Below are 10,257 nucleotides of genomic sequence, written 5' to 3' on the forward strand. Positions count from 1 at the left end.
GTGTTACCACAGAGAGTGGAAGAGCAAATGTAGCAAAGCTGAGGGGGATTTCCAAGGTGCAGCTCTGCTATTGGGAAGAATTCTAACAATAACTGGGGAGAAAAAAAACAGGACATTAGCAGTAAAGGATTGTTTCAGGCTTATGGCAGAGACATCTCCTTGGCTCCACTACCTGGCTCTCTATGCTTCTGACAGCTACGGGTGACTCAGGCTGGATTGCAGCTGTATTTGAGGTAGGAGTGGATACAAAGCATGCAAATCTTCCTTTTATTAAGATTCTGTGGAAAGCAAAGGGGTACAGCTTTTGTGGATGTACTACACACCCCGCCAGTACCTTTGGCAAGGCTGTGGGTAGGGAGGGTCATCCATTACACCACAAGAAGAAATGAGCTCTCCTTTCTAGTTTCCTCTGTCAAGCTGCCACGACTTGCAATGACCTTGTGCAGAAAGTCCCCAGCAGAAGAGTTCATCCTGGCGTCCCACCAAATGTGGGCTGCCGCTTACCAGGGTGGGTTGATCCTGCCTGGATGCCAGGTGCCCACCAAAGCTGCTCTGTCACTGCCCCTCCTCAGGCAGGGGAGAGAAAATATAACAAAAGACTCGTGGGTCGAGATAAGGACAGGGAGAGATCATTCAGCAATTACTGTCACAGGCAAAACAGACTCAGGGAAAAATTAATGTAATTACCAATCAAATCAGAGTAGGATAATGAGAAATAAAGCCAAATCTTAAAACACCTTCCCCCCACCCCCTCCCTTCTTCCCTCAACTTCACTCCCGATTTTCTCACCCTCCTGCCCCTGAGCAGCACAGGGGGACGGGGAACAGGGGTTGCAGTCAGTTCATCACACGCTGTCTCTGCCGCTCCTTCCTCCTCAGGGGAGGACTCCTCACACTCTTCCCCTGCTCCAGCGTGGGGTCCCTCTCATGGGAGACAGTCCTCCATGAACTTCTCCAACATGAGTCCTTCCCACGGGCTGCAGTTGTTCCCAAACTGCTCCAGCGTGGGTCCCTTCCCTGGGGTGCAGTCCTTCAGGAACAGGCTGCTCCAGAGTGGATCCCCCGTGGGGTCACAAGCCCTGCCAGCAAACCTGCTTCAGCATGGGGTCTCCATAGGGTCACAGCCTCCTTTGGACATCCACCTGCTCTGGCATGGGGTCCTTCCTGGGCTGCAGGTGCATCTCTGCTTCACCGTGGACCTCCACGGGCTGCAGGGGGATGGCCTGCCTCACCATGGTCTGCTCCATGGGCTGCAAGGGAATCCAGCGCCTGGAGCACCTCCTCCCCCTCCTCCTTCACTGACCTTGGTGTCTGCAGAGTTATTTCTCTCACATATTCTCGCTTCTCGCTCTGGCTGCAATTGCTGTTGCACAGCAGCTTTCTCCCCTTCTTCAACAGGTTGTCCCAGAGGTGCTACCACCATCACTGATGGGCTTGGCCTTGGCCAGTGGCGGGTCCATCATGGAGCCAACTGGCGCTGGCTCTATTTGACTAGGGGAAGCTTCTTGCAGCTTCTCACAGAAGCCACCCCTGTAGCCCCCCCTGCCACGCAAATCTTGCCGTGCAAACCCAATACGCTTAACCAGAAAGACAATATCAGGACAAGAGAAATTGTGTTGTGCTTGTCCTTTAGCATAGCGTGGCTAGGCAGGTGTCCATCACCATGTGGCTCTAGCAGCTCTCTGTTTGTTGCCATTCTGGCAAGTAGAAATGTTTTCTGGCACAGGGGAGATGCCAGGCGTAAATGACCGAAGCTGACCCTGTGCAGGAGCCTAGCCGCAGCAGAGGGGGGCCACGGGGCTGTAGCTGCCACTCTCCTGCCTGCTTGTCCAGGAGCACAGCACAGTCTCGCCTTCAGCTACACTTTGTCCCTTCTGCGTAGCGGTTGCATCAAAGACAAAGCTGAAGTGTTTCACAAAGCTGCCAGTAAGTCCATGCAAACCAACACAGATCTCACAGTGACACTGGGCTTCGCCAAGGAGTCTCTTGAGGCTTTGCCACATCATTTAGCGTGAAAATGCTGGATAAGCTTTCTTCATCTGTTGTCCTCCAAGCAGCTTGGTGCCCTGTGTGGTCCCTCAGAGTGATGTGCTCACAAAATCCCTTCTGGAAAAACCCACATAAATGCCTTCAGCTACACCTGCTCTGCCACCTTCCAGCCTTCAGGGGCCTAAGGGCTTGGCAGGGAGCAAACCCTTGCTGCTGCTCTTTCATAAGCTCACTAGAGAAGGCTTAGAAAGAATTATTTATAACATTGTCCACAGTGAAGGAGTAGGCTGTGTTGCCTAAATCACTGATCTAGTTAAGAGAGGTGAAGCCAGACGAACTCTGCTGGGGCATGGTGCTCTGTCTTGCCTCTCTTATCTATACTGCTCTTCAGCTTTCCTCTCTGCTGTATGCAAGGAGCCTAAAGACAGCCCAGGGCTCTGCTGCTGCAAAGATTTTGACAGTCTGCCTGTTCAGCCCGGGCTGAGCTCCACTGCTTTGCTCAACAGATCTGTTCTCGTTCCTGAGCCACCCTGGGCTGGGCAAAAAGGAGGACTTTTCCATCCACCTGTGAGCGTACCGGCTGCAGTCCCTACCCCACCATTGCCAGCTACAGTTGCTTGAATTGTATTTGCAATTCAATGCTTGAATCCTTTCTGCTGCTGCATTCACTATAATTCTTCACACCCCAGGAATGCACCTCAGCTGCTGCCACCCAGCGCCGCTGGCACCTCCACCAACACATGGGGCAGATTATGTGGAAAATTGCACTAAGCTTCTCTGCAACCTATTTTGCACCTCCAATAGGAATGAAATTGCACAGTGTGATGTCACCTGTTCAGATCATGCTGGCTTAGGGATGTTAATGTGATTGACCTGTAATAGAAATACTGTATTTCCATTCAAAAAATATTAATGAAGTACCAACACTTTACTGCATCAGCTGCGTGTCAAATTATACAGAAATCTAGATTTACCGGTTAAAAATGAGCCGTGTGGCTTCTTGTCTATTTTACATCGAACTCATCTAACCATGGACATGGTATTAGCTGAAGTTATAATAAAGGAAACAGTAATAGAAATATTAATTTTGGAATGTGTTATATGGGATAATTTATTTTTTTTAAAAGAATTTTAAAGGTCACACATAGAGAGTTTTTTTTTTTTGGTCAGTACTTTTTTCTTTTAAATTTTACTAAAATACCAGGGATCCTAGGTTTGGTCAATACAATGCTGGCACTTACACTCAAATGGTGGCACTGGAACTGCTGAGGGCATTTAAATCCTTTTTCCCAAGTATTCATTAGACAGATGGCTAAATACTGTTAACAAAGACTTTGCTGTTCACCTCTTCTGCTTTCTCACTAAAGCTTGTCTTTCGACATGACTTTTTCTGCGTAAGATACACTGAGCACACGTAAGCTGATGACTGTTCAGGGTATCCATCTGTAAGACAGGTAAGGTCACAGCAGCTTGGAGGAGTGCTGTTTGCTTGGGAATATTTCTTCTGTTGTGTCAGAGGCCAGATCAGGCCCGTTATCACTTAAGAGCGTTATACATTTCATGAACGCAACTGTGAGCTGTTTTGGAGTTTAATTCACAGCTCCTGATGCCCGCTGAAAGGACATTACATCAATTCGAGCATAGTTCATATACCTGTTGTTCAGGTAGAGCATTGCAGGCCCCAAGGAAACAACGCCTCATCTCCCCACTTCGGACAACCAGCATGCTGCAATCATGGGAGCTGGAGCCACAAGTAAAAGCTAGAGAGCGTGTGTCTGCAGGAGATGTGCTGGGCCCAGCGTTGCACAGGTGAGAGAAATACCCGTCTCAACGGTCCCTGACCTGGTCTGTGCTCAGTGGGTCCCCTGGGGAGGGGGATCCAGGTGCTGCCAGGGAGCCTGGAGAAGACCCAGCCAGCCATGGCCAGTGGGCTGATGCAAGGGGCGGTTTGGAGGCTTCTCCTCATAGGACTTTGGACCCCTGGTGCAGGTATTTCTTCAGACTGGCAGAAAAGGACCTAGTTGACTCACACATGCAGGGTGCCTGAAGCTGTAAGACGCGACATGAGGATTAGACATTTTTAAGTATGACTACATCTGGTACAAAAACTTCCAGAATATCTGCTCATATCCAATATGTCTCTTCAAGACAAGAATTTTGGTATTTTCCCTACTTGACCAAGACTTGTTTAAATTCAATCAGGGAAAACCTGCACCTTCAAGTAGAAGAAGAGTAGATGGTTCTTATGGGAGAAGACGGAAAAACCAGAACAGCATTGCTGCTGGGCACCGAAGGCAGGACCACGCACGCGACAAGGCAACACCAACAGTCGCCATGCCCGGCTCCCCAGGGCCACCAGGCCTCCCCCCACGTCCCCACCTCGGGACGGCTCTTGGCCCCGCCCCTCCGCCGGGCCCCGCCCACTGTCCATTGGGGTCCCACTGCTGGCAGTTGCAGCCAGCAGCCCCCCGAGCCAGCAGCACCCAGCTCTGCGGCCACGCAGCAGCGCGCAGGAGGCAGCCTCTGGCCCAGCAGCGCTGCCCCGGCACCGGCACCAGCACCCCGCTGCCCGTCCTCGCTCTCGCCGCCTGCCTCGCGTCCTCGCTGCCCGCCGAGGGCCCTCCTGGCCCGGGCAGGATGGGCCAGGCCAGCTGCTGCTGCAGCTCCAGGTGGGCTCTCCCTGGGGCTCGGGGACACGCGGCCACGGCCGCCACCCGCACCAGCACCCGCCTTGCTCATGCCCGCCGCTCTCTGCTCTGCTCTGCTCTGCAGGGAGGCTCTCAGCGACGCCGAGGCCGTGCTGAGCACGGACGTGCGGCTGAGCCGGGGCTGCAGGAGGAGCGAGAGGCGCCTTCTCCTCCTCCCGCAGGAACTGCCCGTCGCCAAGCTGCAGAAAGAGCCTCTGAGCGCGGCTGCCTTTCCCCCAGCCCTGGCCCCACCACCAGCCCAGGGACAGCCGGGCACCAGCCCCAGGCCCCGACACCTTGCTGCTGGAGGCACCAGTGCCCGGCCCAAGGGCAGGCGGGGGACACGCCTCTGGCCACGGGGACCCCCACCAGCCCACCTCCAGCTCCCGGCCTGCCTCTCCTCTCTGCAGGTGGGGCACCACCCTGTGCCCACAGCTCCGCCTGGCCCTGCACCAGCTCTGGGTGCCGAGCAGCGGGAAGGAGGCGCCGGCCGAGGGACACAAGGACGACGAGGACGAAGCCAGCCACAAGGACGGGGCCTCCATCATCCTCGCCTGGCCCTCCGGCTCCTGTGTTGCCACTTTCGAGTGAGTCCTAGAATCCTTAAGCTTGGAAGAGACTTCTAAGACCATCAAGCCCAAATGTCAACCCAACACCACCATGCCTGCTAAACCGTGTCCCCAAGGGCCACATCTACACCTTTTTTAGACACCTCCTCCATCCCCTGTTCTCCTTTTGCTCCCAGAAGGGAAAGAGAAGGGCAGAAGCAGCTGCTCTGGCAGGATGGAGGGACCCAGGCCTTGGGCTGCGCCTCTGTCCTGCCCCACGGGGCTTCGTCCTGCCCCTGTGTCCTTCCCCACGGGGCAGGGCTCTGCAGGCGTCCGCCCCTCACCATGGGCTGGAGATTCAGCAGAGCCTGACGCTGCTTCTGCTCTTTCTTCAGCTCCTGGGCGCTGAAGGAGCTCTGGCTGCACACACTGCTGGGGTAAGACGGGGCCATGTTCCAGGCGCAGCCGGACGGGGGAACACAGCTCCCCAGATGGGGAGAGGTGCCCCCGTGCCTGCGGGCAGCTCTTGGGCACAGCTGCCCCACAAGAGAGAAGAGGCAGCGTGGGGCTCAGACAGCTCTCTCCCTCTCCCTTCCCGGGCCACAGGACACCAGAAGGACCAAACAGAGCTCGAGTCACCCGGCTGCCGTCGATCAAGCTCCTGCAGAAGAAGCTGAGCCGCCGCCATGCCGTGAGTGTCTCTCCGCTCTGGCCTCTGTCCCCGAGCACTGCTCCTGCAGCCGAGCAGCACAGGCATCGCTGCTCAACTTCTTCCCCTGCTTCTCTCTTGCCCAGTGGAGGACACTCAGTGCCAGGAGCGTGGAGAGGCTGCTGGAGGGCCAGGCCGAGGTGAGAACGGCTGCCTTTCCCCTGCCTCTGGCTTTGCCGGGGTGCCAGGGATGTGGGTGAGTGGGGTGGGCTCGTGCAGGTTGATCCCAAGCAAGGGCCTCCAACGGCCCCATCTGGAAACAGAGCGGGACTCTGCCGCTCCACAGGTGAGTTTTGCAAGAGAGGAAACGTCCTGCAACTGCTTCAGCCGTGCTCACTTGTCCCCTGAGTGTCACCATGCAGGTGTGGCACCCCCAGGGAGGACGTCACCTGGACAAGCAAGGATCCGCGCTGGGCAGCAGCCGCCGGACGTGGTTCTGCAGGGACACGGAGCCTCTGCTGCTGCCCACAGCTCGGTGAAGGGCAGGGCGAGGGCTGCCGCAGGCCGTCCCGCTGGCACGACCGCTCTCAGGAGCCTCTGAGCCAGAGCCTCTGAGCCAGAGCCGTGCTTCCAGCTGCCGGCTCCCTGCCCGTCCTGCCGCCCCGCTCAGCACCGCGCTGCAACCAGGCCAGGACAGGGCAGGACAGGGCAGCGCAGGCTGCGGGAGGGCTGGCCTGGCCATCTCCATTGACGGGCTCTTGCTCCCTTTTCCTTTGCAGCACGAGGCAGCAGCAGCAGCAGCAGCAGCAGCAGGAGGAGGGGGCTGCCCTGGCCCTTTGCTCTGTGGTGCAGCCCGGCCGCTGCGCGGCTGCCAGGGCAGGGGGGCTCCGGCTGCAGCAGGGCCCTCTTTGGGCAGCCCCTGGCAGCCCTCTGCCCGCAGGACGGCACGCTGCCCCAGCCCATCCAGGTAAGGCAGCCCGCACACGGGGTCCACAGCCCTCTCTGCGCCTGCTCCGCAGAGCTGCTGGGCGGCCCCAGGGCTGCGCGGATGGGACATTGGGCTCTTCACCCACGGCTCACGCTTCTGGTCCCAGCCCCTTGGTGGAAAGACGGAGCCCAGCCTGGGGCAGAGCTCTGGCCCCGGCCAACGCTCTTGCAAAGCATCTCCTCAGCCAAGTCACTGTCCTGATGCATCTCTTGCAGGACCTGCTGGCTGTCCTGCACCAGCAAGGACCGACGACAGAGGGGATATTCCGCCTTGCTGCCAGCGCGACAGCCTGCCGGGAGCTGAGGGAGGCCCTGGACCGCGGCGTGGATGTCTACTTGGGAAGCCAGCCCGCCCTCCTGCTGGCCGTCATCTTGAAGGTGAACCCTTCTCACCTGCAGCTCTAACAGCTCCTGGCTGGCCTGGAGGCTTCCAAGGCTCACCTAGAGCCCTTGGCATGGCAGAACTTCCTCCGAAACATCCCTGACAAGCTCCTTGTGACCCACCTCTACGAGGAATGGATGCAAGCCATGGAGAAGACAAGCAGGCAGGCAAAGGTGGAAGAACTGAAAGCGTAAGTGTGGCCAGCAGCCTGCCTGTTGAGCGGGGACTGGGAGAGGCCTGGGACTTGCCTCAAAAGGGATGGTCTCCTTCCAAAGCTGTGTTCTCTGCCAGCTCGCTCTTGCTGGGCTGGGGTTACATGCTGGGGCAAAGGGCACGCACAGGGAGCCTTCCCTTATGGGGGCTTGGGGGAAATCGGGAGCTGGCAAGCAGCGCTGTGCTTCCTTCCTTGAAAGCTGCACAACACAGCCGCTGGCTCCCACCTGCCTTGGGCAAGCTTCGCGGACGGCTGTGGGCAACGCCTGCTTTATTAACGTTCTGTTGCTCTTCCCTCAGGGTGGCCGAGAAGTTGCCTGCGGCCACTCTCCTCCTCCTCAAGCGGCTGCTCTCGCTGCTCCAGCACATTGGCCGCAACGTCTCCACCAGCCCAATGACCTCCAGTAACCTGGCCATCTGCCTCGGGCCAAACCTCTTGAGCCCGGCCAGCAGGGTCCTGCTTCCACTCAGGGCCGTGCTGGAGGCGACTGCAAAGGTATGCTGGATTGACCAGCCGGCTGTGGCCTTCCCACACCATCAGAGCTTGGCTCCTCACAGCTCCCTGGCAGCCCTCTCTCTCCACCAGATCATGGTGGGCTGGCTGCCTGGAACATCAGCCCCACACCAACGGCCTTCTGCGCAGACGCGAGGCTCAGGAGAGGGAAAGGCTGCCTGGCACGTTTGCAGGCACCTGGGTTCACAGCAAGGCTTTGGTGTGTGCAGGTGAACGTGCTGGTGGAGTTTATGATTGAAAACTGCCATGTAATCTGTGAGGAGGAGACGGCTGGCCTCTCCTGTCCGTTGGCCAAGGAGTCACCAGCCCCCACGGACAGATCCACAGGTAAGAGCAGGAACTGAGACTTCTCACAGGGTACCAGCATCCTCAATGTCCCAAAGACCACCAGTGCGGGGCTTTGGCTGCGTTTTGCTTTAGGTGGTTTTGCCTTCCAAGAAGTCCCTTTGCTGCACCTGCTTTTCCTTTCTAGACCTGCATTTGGAAGAGAAAAGTGGCCCGGCAGGCAGAGCACACGACGACCAGCAGGCAAAAGCCATTCTGCACGCAGCCCCCTCTCTGCTGGACGTCCTTCAAGAAGCTGGGGCAGACACAGCGGCGGAGTCCGAAATGGCAGAGGTAGGTCAGCTCCACCAACACTGGGACAGTCACTCTCGGGTAGGACGGTCATTTCTGATGAGGCCAAGCGGCTGCTGGGCCTCCTCTGCTGCCTTTGGGGTTCCTCCTCCCCACCCCCGCTATGATACATTGGAAGGAATATTGGAAACGTTGTTTCTCCAGTGCTTTAGGCACGGACTTCATCAGCCAAAATACCTTCAAAAACACAGAGGGGAGCAGCTGTCCACTGGAGAGGGCTTTTGCTTGCATCCTGCTTCATCACATCTTCACCATGTCTATTTTGGGGCGGGTGGACTGTGCAAAATGAGGATGATGCAAATCCGTGTCTTCTCAGTAGAGCCAAGGTGGCAATGTGGCAATCAGTCGCTTCCTACTCCCGGTCGTCTCTTGTCACCTGCTAACTCCCAAATTTCTGCTTTAGGCACCTCCAGCTTTGCCTCCAACCACCCCCCAGAGTGCGGCACAGTCCCAGGTACGCCCAGAACCACTGACGAGCTTCCCAGAAGAAAGAAGGTAAAATGAGCTCGCTTTGGTTCAAATAAGAACGGACTCCAGCGGATGGTGGCTTTCCCTATCTAACCACGCTGTGGCCTTCAAAGGTGTGCAGGCTCTCCTCAGAACAGCAAATGTCGAAGAACCAGAAAGAGAAAAGAGGCCTGGGGAGACGACAGGGAAAGCCCACCACCAACAAAAAGGAGGAAGAGAGAAAATGTTTGGGGGCGTCGCAAACTGAGAAAATACAGGAAGCTCCAGCAGGCCAAGAAGCCCAGGTGGGTACCAGGCTCTGCTGCCCAGCTTTCCCAGCTCCCAACACTGCTCTGAGTCGGTCCAACTCGCTGGCAAGGGACGGCGAGGGATGGTGCTGCGCAGGGTGTGTAAAGAACTCCACGCCAGCTGCCCGGGGGCTCCCCATCGAGCCCTGCTGCGTGGCACAGGGGCACTGGGCATCTCTGCCTGCGCCCAGTGCTCGAAGGGCATCACCCATGGGGATCAGGCGCCAGAGCCACCCCGCAGTCAGTGCCAGCAACAGCTGTGTGTTCTGGGCCTCCAACAATTCCTTGGCAACCGTGTTCCCCAAAGAGAGGGGAGCCCAGTCCTGCCTGCTGCTGCCTCTGTGGGTTTATCAGTGCTTTCTGGCTCTGTCGTTGTAGGTGCCGCTTTCCTGTTTCTGCCTGAGCCCATGAGACTCCTGGGTCCCCACGCCCCCACGCTCTCGATGTTTGCAATAAAATAATCTTTGCTCTCTTCCAACTGTGTCTGCCATATCATGTTCTGGACTGGGGAGATGTCAGAAAATCTGTGGGTTGAGCCAAAGACAGTATAATAATTAAATATTAAGGCTGTAGATGTACCCTTAGTGCAGGAGGATCTGGTAGGGTCAGGTGGAAGAGGAGGAGATTAGAGAGTGTTTAAGCAGGCATTTGAATGGAAGGATACAGCATCTTTGGAAGACAGGCAGGGTAGACGAGGAAGGAGTGTCGCCATGTATGTCAATGACCAGCTGAATTCCATGGAGCTCCATGTGGGGATCGATGAGGAGCTGACTGAGAGCTTATGGGTCAGGATTAGAGGCAGAGCAGGGACAGGTTTAATTATAGTGGGGGTCTGCTACAGACCATCTGACCAAGCAGACTAAGTGCACGAGGCCCTTATGGGCAGACAGGAGCAGCC

General features: G+C 56.8%; 1 protein-coding gene across 1 annotated transcript; it reads left to right on the forward strand.

Annotated features, from left to right (window-relative positions):
• Positions 1 to 7,848: 7,848 nt before the first annotated feature.
• Positions 7,849 to 9,762, forward strand: LOC142361505 (uncharacterized). The gene is made up of 6 exons (XM_075422103.1): positions 7,849 to 7,950; positions 8,178 to 8,295; positions 8,441 to 8,586; positions 9,008 to 9,099; positions 9,186 to 9,356; positions 9,738 to 9,762. Exons 1-6 carry the CDS (start codon positions 7,849 to 7,851, stop codon positions 9,760 to 9,762), a joined length of 654 nt encoding a protein of 217 aa, XP_075278218.1.
• Positions 9,763 to 10,257: the final 495 nt, after the last annotated feature.

The sequence above is a fragment of the Opisthocomus hoazin genome, chromosome 5, assembly GCF_030867145.1.
Source record: "Opisthocomus hoazin isolate bOpiHoa1 chromosome 5, bOpiHoa1.hap1, whole genome shotgun sequence".
NCBI classification, from domain to species: domain Eukaryota; kingdom Metazoa; phylum Chordata; class Aves; order Opisthocomiformes; family Opisthocomidae; genus Opisthocomus; species Opisthocomus hoazin.